General features: G+C 42.2%; 1 protein-coding gene and 1 long non-coding RNA gene across 2 annotated transcripts in view; both read left to right on the forward strand.

Annotated features, from left to right (window-relative positions):
• Positions 1 to 1,326: 1,326 nt before the first annotated feature.
• LOC148043671 (uncharacterized) lies at positions 1,327 to 3,615 on the forward strand. The gene is made up of 3 exons (XR_015697970.1): positions 1,327 to 1,545; positions 2,246 to 2,362; positions 2,958 to 3,615. It is a non-coding gene; the product is annotated as an uncharacterized LOC148043671 (long non-coding RNA).
• Positions 3,616 to 10,745: 7,130 nt separating this feature from the next.
• BTBD16 (BTB domain containing 16) overlaps positions 10,746 to 18,251 on the forward strand; it is a 59,085-nt gene continuing 51,579 nt past the window's right edge. Inside the window, exons 1-2 of the mRNA XM_087725015.1 lie at positions 10,746 to 10,852; positions 16,877 to 16,943. Of these exons, the coding sequence (XP_087581141.1) occupies positions 10,746 to 10,852; positions 16,877 to 16,943 (174 nt within the window). The remainder of the gene's footprint in view (positions 10,853 to 16,876; positions 16,944 to 18,251) is intronic.

The following is an 18,251-nucleotide window of genomic DNA, read 5'->3' on the forward strand; positions in this document are numbered from 1 at the left end:
TTTTAAGAACGGCATTTGTGAATCTTTGACCAATAGAAGGGGAATGTTTACGGTAGGTTTCCCTCAAGCCAGAGGTATGCTTGACTACTCTTAAATACTTAAAGCTAGTCACTCATTCTATTTTGTGGCCATTAATGCTCTATAACCAGAGCTTCAACCTTTTGACAAAAGTCATAATCTTGGCTTTATGATAGTTTATTGCCAGGTTATTATTGTTGCAATATTGGACCAGTTCTCAAATCTCGTTTAAGGCCAATTGGTGTCCTGAAAAGAAGTTCAGTTTTGTTTGTGTGGAGCAACAGGACTATGTTGTGATCCCCTAGTTTAGGGGGATGGAAATTTTGGTTGTTTAGACCGTGGCACGACAAAACCGCGCTCCACTAAAGCGCGCCCGATTAAACCGCGTCGCTGACGTCATCAGCAGGGCGACAACAGCGACCGCAGAAAAAAAAGGGCGCTTTAAATAGCGCTTTGAAAGCAAGCCGATTCAAGTTAAGGTAAGGGTTAAGTTTAGGGTTAGGTTAAGGGTTAGGGTTAGGTTTAGGGTTAGGTTAAGGGTTATGATTAGGTTTAGGATTAGGTTTAGGGGGGTTAGGTTTAGGTTTAGGGGTTAATTTTAGCTTTAGCGTTTACAGCGTGCTTTTTTCATCGCGCTGTGATGACGTCAGCTACGCGGTTTCGGCGAGCGCGCTTTAGTCGAACGCGGTTTTGTGGTGGAACCGTTTAGACATCTCACCACATCATTGATACAAACATTGAAAAGAGGGGGGGGGAATCAAAAATCCTTGTTTCATCTCCTGAGCTTTAACTGGCTTCAAGAGAAACTTTTGCACAATGCATCTGACCTTGAAAGTGGTATTAATGTTTGGCTTGAATTAACTGAAGAAGCCTACGATTGATTGATGTTTCTTACAACTTCTCCCATAATTTGATTTTAGATACATGGCTTACAACTGGAGTATTCATTCTTACTAGAGTGGAATATATGTGAGCTTAATACTCTGTCTACAGTAAGGCAGTAAAATGGATGATAAATTCAACAGCTGATTTTGTCCCAATAGCTTTACATTTCGTAGAAAATGAATAGGAACATTTCTGACTTCTCATATATTGGTTAATCTATTAGAATCCGGTTAAGTACTGAATAGCTCAGCTAAGAATTGTGTATCTGAAAACATTGATGGATATACTCCCACATAACGCCAATTAGTACTCCATTGTTTTTAGGAAATGTTGAAACATGGGTGTTTGGAGAGATGAGATGTTTCCCTTTTAAATAGTTGATAAAAAGTATTTCCTGAGAATGCTAGAGTGAATGAAGGAATACATCCGATTTGAATAGCCAGGGGGAAGAAAATAACAGATTACAGTATACCCTGCACCATTTAGCCCCTACATGATCCTCTAGAGAGGATTAACTATGCTGAATAAGCATTAGAGCGTAAATGACAATCAGTTGTTTTGTCTAACAATACTTTTGTTGGCTCTCCATGATGAAGCCATTCATCAGCTGCGCCCTTCTCATCTTTCTTTTCACCATAGAAAGTAAGTTATTTTGCTCCATGTTTCTTCTCTCACTTAGCGTAATTCAAGATCTAAATATTCCAGATTTACAAATAATAATAATGCTTTTAAGGTAGCTTAAAATAGTTAATTACCAATTATTTTCTCTCTCTTTTCTTTTCCGTCTTTGAGATTCAAGAGGAGTCTAGCTGGATTGCTTCAATTATTTTAAACATAAATTAACATTTCTTTTTGGAGCAAATTCCTGTTTCTTAATTACCATTGTAAATGAAAGACTTGGTTACTTAAGGTCTGTAGTGGCTTCCTTCCTCAGAATTCATAACTACAGACGTAAAAGAGAAAAGATGTTCAGTTGTCCTGTTGAAATCTTGATATTTACACGATTAGAGTTTAGTGTTTTGTGCTTTTTTCCTAGATTGAACTTTACAAAGAATTGCATGATACAATTTTGACTTTTCAAGAACATGAAAGTTTTAAATTTATTTATTGAGAGTTAATGTTGGAAATATATCCAGTTTTAAAATACTTATAGTGAGGCTATTCTTCCATCAAGTGGAAACCATAACCGCCTTCTGTAAAATAATAGAAACTATTTACATTATTTGTTATCGGATGCTTCTATTGTAGTCAAAACTGCCTCCTGGTAAAGAGAGAATCAAAGCTGATTTGTTTTCACGGCAAATAAAGCAATTCTTTTTTATGTATATAATAATAATATCAGGTGAAGGGCTGCAGTGCTATACCTGTGCAGGTGCAAGTAATGAGGAGTGTAACCAACAAGGCTCTGAGCAATGTCCAGGACATTCTGATGCTTGTGCAATCATCAGAGGACAGTCAAGTAAGTGTTCCATAATCACAACCATCTGAAGTTTAACCTTGATTAAATTCAAAGAATTTTGAAGAATTTTGTCAGGATTGCTGTTGTTGGCTCAAGAGCAGGAAAGCAAATCAAAATTTGAATACAATATAAAAACTGGACACCATATTTTATCATTAGCATTGTTGATATATGCACTGTCAATAGATGTATGGCTGCCTGTGGATAGAACATTTCCCCTTTTTACAAAAAATAATTCTGTAATAATAAATGACTTTCCTGATGCTAAAATTGATGAATAATAAATAAGTGTTTAATTTCAGTTAAACAAGAAGGGTTTTCTACTTTTAAGTAGCCCAGTGGCACATGTCCTATGCTAAAAAGGTTCTACTTTTCTTCTAAATTAAAAAAAAAATGTAGTTTTGTACAGACGCATCTGTTTGATGTAATGCAAGGGAAGGGTAAAATGTTCTTAAATTTATTTCTTCCTTGAACTGCCCATCCCACAGTTAAGCACTTCGGTGAGCCAAGATGTTCTAGTTCAGGCTAATAAGATAAAGGAGGAGATAAGCATAGACGGTATAATATCTTGGATTTGTCTCTGAATCTCTTCTAGGTGGCATTATGAAGTCCTGTTCATATAGGTCATTCTGTGACCGAGCCCGGAGGGGAGGCTCCCAAGTTTCTGGCGTGAGTGTTTACTGCTGCTACTCGAATAACTGCAATGCCAAAGGCCTGGGCTCCAGAAACATTCTCTCGATGGGTTACTTCTCTCTCTCTGTCTTCTCTGTCTTCTGGCACCTGCTGTTTAATCTGAACTGATACACTCAAGCCAGAAAAAAGGGATAGATAGAAGACTGCAAAACCCAACTTTCCAAGCAAGATTTAAATTCCACGGACAGGAGGGATCCTTGGCAGCACAGCACACCTCCCATAATCTAATTCAGTGGACACCCCGGGAGAAACTCACCGTGCTTTGATTCAGGAAAAATGCTATAAATAGAAGAGTCTGTGTAATTAGAAGATGACAATATTGTACAGAACTGATCTGCAAATATGATATGAATTATCACTGGAAGAAACACGTGGTTTAAAAACTGGTCCTGCATACCAGAGGTGGGTTCCTACCAGTTCGCACCAGTTCGGTAGAACCGGTTCGTCAAATATACCAAACTGGTTAGAAGAGGTTCCACCAGTGGACCCGGAAAGCAGGCCACACCTACAGAAGAGGTTCCCAAAAAATTTGAAACCCACCACTCACACACACATACAGAGAGAGAGAGAGAGAGAGAGAGAGAGAGAGAGAGAGAGAGAGAGACTCATACAGAGAGAGAAAGAGAAAGAAAGGAAGAAAGAAAGAAAAAGTGAGAGAGAGATGAAAAAAAAGGGAAAAGGGACAGAGAGACAAAAGGAAGGAAAGAGGAAGAGAGAGAGAGAGAGAGAGAGAGAGAGAGAGAGAGATGGCCAGCAAGCCACTCCCACCAGTTCACATGGCCAGCAAGCCACTCCCACAAAGGAGGCCACACCCACAGAGTAGGTTCGAAAAAATTTTGAAACCCACCACTGCTGCATACATTGAATCAAGACATTAGAGGGAAAAAAACTAGTCTTCCTTTTTCCACCCAATACATTTAAGCATCTACAGTCAGAAAATTAAATGCTTGTGGTCTACAAGTTAGAATTTGCAGAGTCAGGGTTTTAGATTGGGTGTCTTTGTATGTGCAGTTGTGTCCTGAGATATTTTCTAACCAGAGTTATATGTATGAACATACATATGTATGTAATATATGTATGAACATTAAGGCAAAGTGCCATTACTGGTGTGTGGGTAGGGTTCATACTTTCACAGGCAGCCTGCTTTATATAAGGTTTATTCTCTTCATTTGGATTTATTCTATTAATCTAGTAAAAAAAGCAACTGCTTGCAGAGAGCAATCAACCGCTGTGGTATGAACAGCATTTTGATTTAACTGCATCCCACAAATTCCACTCTAAGTGATGTCATTTGAAATTTGATAAATATAATCCTAATAGTAATCCTCTAGAGGAAAATTTTAATCCCATTGAACGAGGAAGAAGTGATCAAAAGATCCAGATAAGACAAAAAATATTAGAATTTGTTATAGTGCTTGATTTTATAGATGGACTATTTTGGCATCCTTTGCATATTTAAAAATAGTTTACTCTGAAGAAGAAAATTAAAGGCATGGGGCATTGAGTGGATACAACAATAAAACATGACTAAGAAGGGAAGAGATCTTTATCTTGGATTATTACTAAGGATAAATTGAAAAAATAAATAGACACAGTTTCCATCAATAGGCTTATGAGACCTCAGTCCCATCTGCCTGTCTAAGACTGAATCTTATTGACCTCAAAGTACTTAGAACAGACATTTGGGATTATGCTATTATTACCTTAAAAATAAATTTATAATAATACCAAATGGAAGAGTTGGTCCCAATGTCCTAAAAACTGTATGGTTCAAATAACACTATAGCAATAGCAATAGCAGTTAGACTTATATACCGCTTCATAGGGCTTTCAGCCCTCTCTAAGCGGTTTACAGAGTCAGCATATCGCCCCCACAGTCTGGGTCCTCATTTCACCCATTTCACCTTGAGCCGGTGAGATTAGAACCGCTGAACTGCAGATAACAGTCAGCTGAAGTGGCCTGAAGTACTGCACTGCGCCACCTCGGCTCTTCATATTATGCATATGCAGCAAGCATTGAAAAATAGGAAATATTCTATGCTCATGTTTTTCTACCAACAGAAGCTATTCCACATCCATCTTTCATTGAATCATCCCAATAGTTCAAAGTCTACAGAAGTTAATTCAGTGTATTTATGTGGGTACTTATTTTTGGACTAATTCCTGGGTCATTTTATACTTACATTTGACAGTATTAAGAAAGATCCATGGGTATCATTTATTGATATTCTTAACTCTGTTGTCACTGGAATGTGTTTTTCTAACCCCTGATATCTATTATTTTAAAAAGTGTGAAGTGATCTTGAAAACAGGAGACTCTAGTGATGTATATTACAAGTTTCTTTCAAGAGCTTATGTCCCAAAATAGTTCTGCAAAATAGAGTAGGTTAAACAAGAGACTGACTTAAGCCATCTAATAAACTTCTGAGAAATGGATTGAAACTTGCACCCACCCACCCACCATCCTAATCTAACACCCCAAACTACTTTACTATTTCCATTAAAAGAAATTAAACCAATTACACTTACTAATGTACATGTTGAATGTCCTAGGTTCTACTAAGGTATTTTCTCACTGCAGAACCAGTTATCATAAATCTTAGTTACAGAATTATCACTTGAATCCCAATACAACTGCAGTTTGAACATTTTTGACAATCTCTCTTATGGAACCATCAAGTAACCTATCTATAACCTAAGTCCATTTGAAAGCAGTGAGAATAATTTCCATAGAATGAAAGCTTTAGTTTCACTTCCAAAGCTAACCTGGATTTCTTAAATTGTTGCCCTAAGAATTCCAATGATGCTTAAATACAAAACTGATATTTTTGGGTAGGATGAAAGAACATTGGTGCCAGATGCCTTTAATTACAACTTCTGTCAACCACAGTAGAGAATAGTCCAGTTGTGGTAATTTTATCTAAAGTATATCCACAAAACTAGTCCACAGCTCTTAATTGTGAATGTTTATATATATATTATTCCTTTGAAGTTTGGAGTTTATTCAATTTGTAGGCCGCCCTATTCCCCGAAGGGACTCAGGGCGGCTGAACAAAAGCCAAGGGAGGGGAAATTACAAAAAGTAAAACAAAAACAATCGGACAATATGAACAATTTAAAAGCACAACAGACACAGCAAATTCGAGTAGGGGGGGAACTCAACCCCAGGCTTGCTGGGACAGCCAGGTCTTCACGGCCGTCCGGAAGGCCCGAAGGGTGGAGAGGGTCCGAATCTCCACGGGGAGCTCGTTCCAAAGGGCCGGGGCAGCCACAGAGAAGGCCCTCCTCCGAGTAGTCGCCAGCCGACATTGGCTGGCAGATGGAATATGGAGGAGCCTAATCTGTGGGATCGAATGGGTCTGTGGGAGGTAATCGGCAGAAGGCGGTCTCTCAAGTGATATACTTGAATTATATTGTACTATATATTTAGCATCTATTTTTGCCTTTGTTCAAAATATTTAACAACAAATCTGCACCCATTTCATTAACCTTATAACTGGTGTGTTGTGATGTTATTAACTTGAAAGAATGGACAAAATAAAATGTAGTCAATATGCAACATTGTGTTTCTTCTTGGGTTAAGAGCATTAATAGGAGCAAGAAAGGAGATGAGCAGATAATCACCGATCAACTTCTTTGGCATCTTGGCCCTCTGTGGAATTTAAGCTGCAAACCAGAGATATCCTCAGGACAGATGTTAATTAGGTCATCAACCAATAGTCAGCTAGCTACAAGTCCAAGAAATGTAGGGCAAAAATAAATCAAACAATGGTGGGAGAGGTAGGAGAAAGAAGCATTAAAATTGGACTGTAATGTCTATAAAAAGGAAACTATACTTTCATGTTGACTAAAGGCAATTGATTTTTGGGTGGCTGCTTTCTCGGCTGCAATAAAGATTCTTATCTAATTGTTGAGTTGAGTTTGAGTTTATTATATTTCTATGCTGCCCTATTCCCCGGAGGGACTCAGGGCGGCTCACAACCAAGTCAAGGGGGGGGGGTACAAATAAGAAAAAAAGAACACGAACAAAAACAATACCACAATTTAAAACACTCAACAACCATACCATTCGAGGGGGGGGGGCAAAAACCCATTAGCCCCAGGCCTGTCGGAACAGCCAGGTTTTAAGGGCTTTGCGGAAGGCCTGGAGGGTGGTGAGGGTCCGAATCTCCACGGGGAGCTCGTGTGCTATTACTGTATGTGTCTGAGAGTTTTTAGTTGAGTTCAAACCTAAGAATTTAGGATTGGGTTTTTTTTGTAAATGCTGTTTTAGGATAAAAGAAAAAAGTATAGAAGAATTAAAACAGAAAAAGAAAAGGGAAGTACTATACTATATGTCAATGTTGATCCAAGCAAGCCTGTTCCCTTAAGCCTGCTTGTATTTGCCAATCAGCGCTTACATCTTTAGACAAGGCATGGTTACCGCTTTGGAAGCAATTTCCAATTGCTCATTGAAAAGATTGATCAGATACCTTTATGCCATCACAGTTCACTTAGAACATTCGTCAGTTCCAGCACAAAGGAGCTGAAATATTCTATACTCACCTAGAAGTGTAGACAGAGACTTTACTGAATCCCAATTACTAGTTTCTTATGAAGACATGCTCTTTGGGCCAATGACTGAAAAAAATTAGATTCATATTGATGATAGGAATATGCCAATTGCTCCTTTTTTCATCTGCTGCCACTGTAAACCAGTAAGAGAAAATGGAAGTGTGGAAAAAGCTGTATGTGAATTAAATCTCATGCAGTGGTAAAATGTACAATCCAGAGGTGGTATTCAGCAGGTTATGACCAGTTCTGAAGAACCAGTAGTGGAAATTTTGAGTAGTTCGGAGAACCAGTAAATACCACCTCTGACTGGCCCCACACCCATCTATTCTCTGCCTCCCAAGTCCCAGCTGATCAGGAGGGAATGGAGATCTTGCAATAACCTTCCCCTGGAGTGGGGTGGGAATGAAGATTTCACAGTATCCTTTCCCTGCCACGCCTCCCAAGCCATGCCATGCCATGTCATGCCCACCCAAGCCATGCCCACAGAACCACTAGTAAAAAATTTGGAATCTCACCACTGGCAAAATCCATCTGCAAGTGCACAGCTTCACTGGATCCAGTGATACTTACACCTGAATACAGTTGCATGTATTCAGATATAAATATCATTGGATTCAGTGTTGCTTTCTTAATAAATTTATGTAGCGGACATGCATGCATTCTAAGCCAGCATACAAGGCACCTCCAACAGAGTGAATGAAATAAAACAATCTGAAATTATTTGGGACGAAATCAGAGGTGGGTTCCTACCAGTTCGCACCTATTTGGTAGAACCGGTTCGTCAAATCTACCGAACCGGTTAGAAGAGGTTCCACCAGTGGACCCGGAAAGCAGGCCACACCTACAGAAGAGGTTCCAAATTTTTTTGAAACCCACCACTGGTCCTTGGATATGATTATTCTACACTATCATGCTCATATTGATAAAACTCAGTGCCTCTGTGAAAGGTAAGGATGACGACTGCGTTTGTGGTGCGATCAGAACATTGCGTGTGTTGAAGTTGTTTTAACGCAAACCAAAGATGCCTTTTAAAAAACAAGTTTACATCCTATTCTTATGCATGCCAGTGCTGTGTGTGAGGTAATTTAAGGTGGTTCTGACAAGTGTCGTCGGCATCTTCATATCCGGTCACATGGGCGGCAAGCCACTCCCATCCGGTCACATGGGCGGCAAGCCACTCCCACAAAGGAGGCCACACCCACAGAGTAGGTTCGAACAATTTTTGAAACCCACCACTGGACGAAATTGAAATGATGCAGTGCCGAAAAAAGTATTTTGGAGAGTTGTACAGGAATGACACACGGAAAAGTTGAACTCAAATGTATGCTCCTGGAAACACGCAAGAAAAAGATAGCAGAAAGGGAAGTCATAAAAGCTGTAAGAAAGTTGTACAAATGGTAAACCTGAAGATGAAAAGGGTATTTGGAAAAATGAAAAAAAAAAAGTCATGGTCTTCTTTTAGAATAGTATCCCAAATATTAAAATTGGAATTATACAAATAAAATAAGATGTGCGCATAAACCCTGCAACATTGGATCTGTGCCTAACAACTAGACTAATGTCATTATTGTTCTGTTCTGCAAAGAGAAAGGTAATAAGCGTGAACACAAAAATCACAGTGGGATTCATGTGACAGAATTCTGATTAAAAGTGGTCAGAAATGGCAATATGCAAAATTGGAAAGTGCAGCGTGGCTTTAAGTCAGAGAGGATTGTGCAGACCAGATTTTTCTTCCTCAGCAGGTCGCTGGAAATATATAAACGTATGAAAAAAAAAGGTTTTATTGCACATTTAGAACAGAACAGAATAGAATAGAGTGGGACCTTGGAGGTCTTCTAGTCCAGCCGCCTGCTCTAGCAGGGAGCTGAATTAAATTTGTTAATTTAGACAAATTAGTTTTGAAATAGGGATCTTTGGTAAAAATACACAAAAGCTTTGGTTACTGAATGTGATCAGGTAGGCATAAAGGGAAATTAAAATGAGAGTATGTAACTAAGAATGTTTAGCAAATGATTAAACCCTGAACAGGAAATGGATCAAGGATATGGGATGTCCCCATGTTTGCTTAATGCTTATAGAGCAGTGTTTCTCAACCTTGGCCACTTGAAGATGTCTGGATTTCAACTCCCAGAATTCCCCAGCCAGCATTCGCTGGCTGGGGAATTCTGGGAGTTGAAGTCCAGACATCTTCAAGTAGCCAAGGTTGAGAAACACTGTTATAGAGAGTAGAGCGACTACTTGTTGGGGGGGGGGGGGAGAGGGAGGGAGGGAGGAAGAGAGGGAGGGTTTTTAAAAAAGAATACATACCATTGGTTTCTATTTTCCTTGCTTTGTTTATTTGTTTATTTGTTTGCTGGTTGGCAACAGGAAGATAATTGCTGTACGTTTCTCTATTTGTATATTCACAACATCCATCTTTCTAAGATAGCAATAGCAATAGCAGTTAGACTTATATACCGCTTCATAGGGCTTTCAGCCCTCTCTAAGCAATAGCAATAGCAGTTAGACTTATATACCGCTTCATAGGGCTTTCAGCCCTCTCTAAGCAATAGCAATAGCAGTTAGACTTATATACCGCTTCATAGGGCTTTCAGCCCTCTCTAAGCAATAGCAATAGCAGTTAGACTTATATACTGCTTCATAGGGCTTTCAGCCCTCTCTAAGCGGTTTACAGAGTCAGCATATCGCCCCCAACAACAATCCGGGTCCTCATTTTACCCACCTCGGAAGGATGGAAGGCTGAGTCAACCCTGAGCCCGTGAGATTTGAACAGCCGAACTGCAGAACTGCGGTCAGCTGAAGTAGCCTGCAGTGCTGCCTTTAACCACTGTGCTACCTTGGCTCTTAGGGAACTTTTATGTGATGGTAACTGTGTCCCTGGCTTTGAACCAGAAATGAGAGACCTGCTGAAGAGGTATTGTGATGCCACAGTGATGTAAGATGTCACAATACTGGCTTATGCATATGCAGACCCTCTTATTCATTGATTTTATTGATGCTGGACATCTTTTTCTTTCGAAGGAGCATGCTGAAAAGAAAATTGGAAGTGGCTGGGAAGCTTTTCTTCAGCCGTTCTTGGTTATTCCACCTAAGTATTAACAATAGACTAGTGTAGCATTTCGGAACCTCTTGCCAAATGGCGAACTGCAAGGACGTTTATGGGAAAAGGAAGAATCATGGAGACTTGTCTCATATCTCTTCCGTTGTTTCTGAAGCACCGACTTCAGACGAAATAGCATGTCAGTAAGTAGAAGATCCAAATATAAGTTTGGAAGGGGCAAGTGGAGGGCAAAGGGAATTACTTCTTGGCACAGCTAGTTCTCGACTTACCACAACTGAGCCCAACTTTTAGGTGGCTGAGTGAGAAATGTGTTAAGTAAATTGTCCCGTTTTGCTACTTTTCCTGCCACATATGTGGTGAATCACATGAAGTTGTTAAATTAGTAGCACAGTGGTTAGGGGAAATCTGGTTTCCCCATTGACTTTGCTTGTCAGAAAGTTAAGGTTAAAAGGTTAAGGTTTAGTTTATTTGTATGCCGCCCTTCTCCGGGAGGGACTCAGGGCGGCGAACAACTCCAAAGGGGAAAAAAAGGGAACATAAAACACGATACACGTAATTAAAATACACAAGAATCATGCAACCATACAAGTCGAGGGGGAGGGGAACTCATCAACCCCAGGCCTGCCGGCACAGCCAGGTGTTAACGGCTTTCCGGAAGGCCTGGAGAGAGGTGAGGGTCCGAATCTCCGTGGGGAGTTCGTTCCAAAAGGCCAGAGCTGCCCTTTGCAAAAGGTGATCACGTGACCCCGGGACGCTACAACTGTCATAAATGTGAATCAGTTGCAGTGGTGGGTTGCTAATCCCGTTCCAACCGGCGGCGTCCTCATGCACGCGCGCAGTTTACGCATGCGCCTTAGCCCCTGCGCGATGCTCCAGCTGCTCACGGAGAATCGCGTGGGTGCTGTATGTGCCATCCAGCTGCTTGCGGAGAATCGCGCAGGCGCTGTATGTGCCATACGCCTGTGTGGAAGCGCAGAAGCCTTCAAAGACCGGTAAGGAGTGCGGACGGGCGGGTGGGCCCTTCGCCGTTCCCGGAAGTTACTTACTTCCGGGTTCGCCGACCAACTGGTTCGCGGGGACTGCCGCGAACCGGTTGAAACCCACCCCTGGTCAGTTGTCAAGCATTTGAATGTAAATCACGTGACTGTGGGAGGCTGCAATGGACATCAGTGGGGAAAAATGGTAAGTCACTTTTTTCAGTGCCATTGTAACTTCGAACGGTTACTAAACGAACTCCGTAAATTGAGGACTCCGGTATTTGCTTCTATCTATCTAGCATCTCTCCAACTTAATACCATTCCAGATTGGTCAGCTGTAAACCCTGTTAGTTTTATAGCAATAGCAGTTAGACTTATATACCGCTTCATAGGGCTTTCAGCCCTCTCTAAGCGGTTTACAGAGTCAGCATATTTCCCCCAACAACAATCCGGGTCCTCATTTTACCCACCTCGGAAGGAAGGAAGGCTGAGTCAACCCTGAGCTGGTGAGATTTGAACAGCCGAACTGCAGAACTGCAGTCAGCTGAAGTAGCCTGCAGTGCTGCATTTAACCACTGCACCACCTCGGCTCTTTTAGGTGGTGTGACTAAGGATCAGTGGTGGGTTCTGGATCTCGGTGCAACCAGTATAGTGCAACGGGGCCCGGCATCCAGCACATGAAAGTGTGCAGCATGCATGCACACACACGCAGCACATGCGTGCGTCCTTACCTCCCACACTCCGCAACGCTCCAGCTGCTCGGTGGAGCATTGTGCAGGCGCCGTATGCTCCATGCGCGAAAGTGCCGAAGAGTTTAAATACAGGTAAGGAGGACGGGTGGGTGAGCCCTCCGGAGCAGTCTACTGGAACACTACTCAGTGCTCCTGGCAGGCACCGGTACATCTGTACCGGGGCGTACTACCTGCAACCCACCACTGCTAAGGATGATGGGTAATGAGTAAGTAGGTAAGTAAAATCTTTATTAGAGCCGAGGTGGCGCAGTGGTTAAATGCAGCACTGCAGGCTTCTTCAGCTGACTGCAGTTCTGCAGTTCGGCTGTTCAAATCTCAGCGGCTCCAGAACCCACCACTGCTTGCTTGCTACAGATGTTAAATGAATCACTGCAATTGTTAAGTTGAAGAGCCGAGGTGGCACAGTGGTTAGGGTGCAGTACTGCAGGCCACTTCAGCTGACTGTTATCTGCAGTTCAGCGGTTCTAATCTCACCGGCTCAAGGTCGACTCAGCCTTCCATCCTTCCGAGGTGGGTGAAATGAGGACCCAGACTGTGGGGGCGATATGCTGACTCTGTAAACCGCTTAGAGAGGGCTGAAAGCCCTATGAAGCGGTATATAAGTCTAACTGCTATTGCTATTGCTATTACGGTCAAAGACCAGCAATACACATTAGTTTTTGCACTATATTAAAAAATACTAACATTAAAATATAATTAAAAAGTATTGACATTAAAAGTGGATAATAACATAATGGTCCAAAGATTGTTAGAGGTATGTCCAGATAATTGGTACAAGATGGTACTATACTTCTGTAGCCAGTTTTTTTCTTATGGACATTGCAGCAGCACAGAACTTTGCCACTGCATACGTGGGAACCGGGTTAGTGTCCTGGAGGAGAAAGCCTAGATAAACATTGTCTGCCCTCCCTGGAAATCCCTCTAATAAGGGGAGAATATATGCAGACCAGTGGTGGGTTTCAAAAAAGTTTCGAACCTACTCTGTGGGTGTGGCCTCCTTTGTGGGAGTGGCTTGCCGGTCATGTGACCTGGTGGGAGTGGCTTGCCGGCCATGTGTTTTCTCTCTCTCTCTCTCTCTCTCTCTCTCTCTCTCTTTCCTTCCTTTTGTCTCTCTGTCCCTTTTTCCTTTTTTTCTTTCATCTCTCACTTTTTCTTTCTTTTTTTTTCTTTCTTTCTTTCTTTCTTTCTTTCTTTCTTTCTTTCTTTCTTTCTTTCTTTCTTTCTTTCTTTCTTTCTTTCGCTTTCTGTCTCTGTGTGAGTCCGTGTGTGTATGAGTGTGTGTGTGTGTGTGTGAGTGGTGGGTTTCAAAATTTTTTGGAACCTCTTCTGTAGGTGTGGCCTGCTTTCCGGGTCCACTGGTGGAACCTCTTCTAACCGGTTCGGTACATTTGATGAACCGGTTCTACCGAACTGGTGCGAACTGGTAGGAACCCACCTCTGGTGCAGACCTACAAGCTTTTTTTTTTTTTGATGGGTAATGAAGTCCAACACACTGAAGAGAACCAAGTTGGGACAGGCTGTGATTCAGGATTCCAGGCATTTCATAGGATATGGATTATGTTTTAGAGCAGTGTTTCTCAACCTTGGCAACTTGAAGACGTCTGGACTTCAACTCCCAGAATTCCCCAGCCAGCGAATGCTGGCTGGGGAATTCTGGGAGTTGAAGTCCAGACGTCTTCAAGTTGCCAAGGTTGAGAAACACTGTTTTAGAGCAAGGGTGGAGGAACTATGGCCCTTTTATGACTTGTGGACTTCAACTCCCAGAATTCCTGAGCCAGGCATGCTGGGAGTTGAAGTCCACAAGTCATGAAGGGGCCATAGTGTCCCACCTCTGTAGAGCCTCGGCAACTTTTAAGATATGTGGACTTCAACTCCCAGAATTCCTCAGCCAGCCTTGGGCACACTGCCCCAGTTTTCCTTCTTAAGGATGAGGCCAACTTCCTGTTTGAGACTTGTTCTCCCCGGACTAAGGGAGGGCCGGATTTAAACTGTACTTATTGTCATTTAAATGCAAATGATGTTTAATGCATTAAATTAGTGCTTAATGATTCTGTTAGAAGAAATATTGTTCTGGGTTCAGTTCCAAATGGGGAAAAAGACCCTGGAAACATGGAGGCTGCTTGGAAAGATGGTTTAATGGTGGACAGGACCACGTGGCTTGAGCTCCTGAAAAGAAAAGGGGGCTCAAATGCTTCCAGATGTTGGGCGAAGAAGGAAAGAGAAAGAAGGGGCTTGCTGAAAGTTCCTGGGTTTTTTATACTCTCTGTTCGGCCCCACCTCTCTGTTTCCTGTTCCTGTGTAAGAAATGTATTCTGGTTGGTTGTCAGACTCCCCGGGGTGTGTGTGTGTCTTAGTTAACTTTGTAGGTTGTGTGGCTTTTTGAATCCCAACTTGGTTAAGTTCCCAGATGCCCTGTGGTGAATTTCTGTGGAAGGCTAATCCTACCTTTGTTATGTAGAGTAGCTCGGGCTTTTTTTTTTTTAAATGGCCCATTGACAAAGGTCAGGTAGGCGGCTATTAAGAGTGAGTCTGTTTCCTGCCTAAAAACATGTTTCTCCATTTCTCATTCGGGGGAAATATAATATTCTGCCTTTTCAATATTTCCCCAGGATATTTCATTTTTCTAGGAGAGGGGTGGGTGCTAACTTCCTACAATTCAGTGCAGTTAATGTGATTTATTCAGTAGATATTAAAATTATAATTTGGTATCAAGCTTTGGAGAGATTTTGGTGAGGCTTTTGTATGCCATGGGGGGGGGGGCTTTTTTGCATCTTAACAGAATGAATAAGGCAGAGAGGTCTCATGATATGAGTCATGATGCCTGGGACAACTCCGCACAAGATACTGTTTTCATCGACTTAGCAAATGTCCCACTATCAGGTAAGATAAAGTACAGGGTAGTGAAAAAGCAGAGGACAAATTTTTCGGTTCCACCACAAAACCGCGCTCGACTAAAGCACGCTCGACGAAACTGCGTAGCTGACGTCATCAACAGGGCGACAACAGCACGGAGACAGAAGCACGCTGTAAACGCTAAACCTAAAATTAACCCCCAAACCTAAACCTAACCCCACTAAACCTAACCCTAAACCTAACCCTAAACTAACCCTTAACCTAACCCTAAACCTAACCCTAACCCTTAACCTAACCCTAAACCTAACCCTTACCTTAACTTGAATCGGCTTGCTTTCAAAACACTATTTAAAGCGCCCTTCTTTCTCCGCGCTCGCTGTTGTCGCCCTGTTGATGACGTCAGCGACGCGGTTTAATCGGGCGTGGCTTAGTCGAGCGTGGTTTTGTCGTGCCACGAAATTTTTCACTTGTTTTTGCATGGGATACTGTACTTTAAGGGATGCAGTTAAAGCAGATGTAAAGTGAGATTTGGGCATTAAGTGTGAAACCTACTGGGTCAGGCTGGACAGCCTCTTAGAGCACCTTTACTTCTATATTAAAAGCCAGAGACAGAGTTGGAGCTTGCAAAAGAAACGGGAAGCCAGTGCCTAACTACAAGATGTCCCTATGTCAAAATCTATGTCAAAATCTATGTCAAAAGTCCAAGGTTCAATTAAAGTTCGTTAATGACACGTACTCCATAAACAAAAGGAGAAGTAAGACCCCATCTCCTTATAAGGCTTTCTCCTCAAGGTAACCACTAAGAAATGTGTTAAGTATCTCCATGTTGCAATGCTTTTGAGAATGTATAAGAACGCGTGCTTCGATAATGAAGGTTGTTCAGAACTTGCAATGCTAAGCCATGGGCTAGCTTTCTGAACCTGGCTGCCAAATAAACTTTTCCTGTATCCTGAGAAGTCTAAAGCCTGTCATTTTCTGCAACACAGTGGCTCAGTGGCTAAGACACTGAGCTTGTCGATCAGAAAAGTCGACAGTTTGGCGGTTCAAATCCCTAGAGCCACGCAATGGAGTGATCTCCCGTTACTTGTCCCAGCTTCTGCCAACCTCTGCATGTTAAATGCCCAAATCTTGTTCCATTTTCTAGAAGAGCTATTAATCAGAATGTCATAAAGGTCTTAGCATTGCTGAAATTGGTAATATAATTTAAAATCTCAGAATTATATATTCCTAATACGTTTGTACGGGATGAGCTCCCATTACTTGTCCCAGATTCTGCCAACCTAGCAGTTCGAAAGCATGTAAAAATGCAAGTAGAAAAATAGGAACCACCTTTGGTGGGAAGGTAACAGCGTTCCGTGTGCCCTTGGCGTTTAGTCATGCCCGCCACATGACCACGGAGACGTCTTCAGATAGCGCTGGCTCTTTGGTTTTGAAACAGGGATGAGCGGCACCCCCTACAGTTGGGAATGACTAGCACATCTGTGCGAGGGGAACTTTTACCTTCACTTTACTGTACTTGGTTATATAAAGAAAAGAACTGTATTCTTTTGAGAGGGAGGCAGAGTTTCACCTGTGCAGCTTTCCTTGGTATGGCATTGATTATACCTTTCTTTTTAACCTTTAGTAATTTGCTATCAGCTCCCTTTGTATCTCTGGGAGGACTTTCACCATGTGAGAAAGAAATGGCAAAGGTAAGTGTAATTTCTGGTAGCAATGCTATGGAAAGAAAATGAGACACTGGCTGTTATAGAATACCTGCTCCAAATTAAGTTAATGACATTGTAACCTCCTAAAATCCAATTTAAAATCCTAAAGTCCTCTAGACTGGACTACTGCAACGTGCTCTACATGGGGCAGACCTTGAAGAGCATTCGGAGACTTCAGCTTGTCCAGAATGCAGCCGCGCGAGCGATCGTGGGTGCACCCCGGTACACCCACGTCACACCTATCCTCCGCGAGCTGCACTGGCTGCCTATTGGTCTCCGGATACGCTTCAAGGCGCTAGTCGTCACTTATAAAGCCCTTCATGGTATTGGACCTGGGTACTTGAGAGACCGCCTGCTGCCAATTACCTCCAATAGACCGATTAGATCCCACAGATTAGGCCTCCTCTGAATTCCATCCACCGGCCAATGCCGGCTGGCGACCACCCGGAGGAGAGCCTTCTCTGTGGCTGCTCCGACCCTCTGGAACGAACTCCCCGTGGAGATTCGAACCCTCACCACCCTCCAGGCCTTCCACAAAGCCCTTAAAACCTGGCTGTTCCGACAGGCCTGGGGCTAAAGAGTTTTTGCCCCCCTTCTCGAATGGTATGGTTGTTGTGTGTTTTTAAATTTTGTATTGTTATGTCTTGTCTTTTTTATCCCCCTGTCTGTACCTCCTTCCCTGATTGAATTGTGAGCCGCCCTGAGTCCCCTTCGAGGAAAAGGGCGGCATATAAATGTAATAAATCCAATCCAATCCAATCCAATTACTCATTTCTTAGGAATACCTTACCTGGACTGTTAGAAACAGTCATGATCCCTTACTTACCTGAGATTCTTCCGTTAGAGCCATAAACTGAAGTGTACAGGCCATAGTGCAATTGTGTATATGGTACCATCCAGAGGTTATCTGGGTTTCTTGGTTCAGATTTTAAAACCTTATCATATTTAGCAGGGACGTGCAGTAAGGGGAGGCAGGGAAAGCAGAGCCTCACCACTGTCATCATGAAAAGAAAAGAAATGTAAAAGGAAAAAGGCAAGAGCTGAGGTCAGGCTGAGCTAGTTGCTGCCAGAGTCACCATGGATGACTCTGCTTAGTGCTTAACTGTTTAAAAAAGCCTCTAAAAAAGCACCCTCTACAGGAGGCGGAAGGAGAACGACGTGCCTCATCTAGTCTAACTTTTTATGATCACTCGAGCAGAGTTAAGCAAGGGTTAAAAGCCAAAAAATTCCTGACGTAGATGAGGCACTTGGTTCTCTTGCCTCCTCCTGTAGAGGGTGCTTTTTAGAGGCTTT

Source organism: Thamnophis sirtalis, unplaced genomic scaffold (genome assembly GCF_051295495.1).
Source record: "Thamnophis sirtalis isolate CommonGarterSnake01/CBP01778 unplaced genomic scaffold, rThaSir2_p1.2 scaffold_11, whole genome shotgun sequence".
In the NCBI taxonomy this organism is placed as follows: Eukaryota; Metazoa; Chordata; class Lepidosauria; order Squamata; family Natricidae; genus Thamnophis; species Thamnophis sirtalis.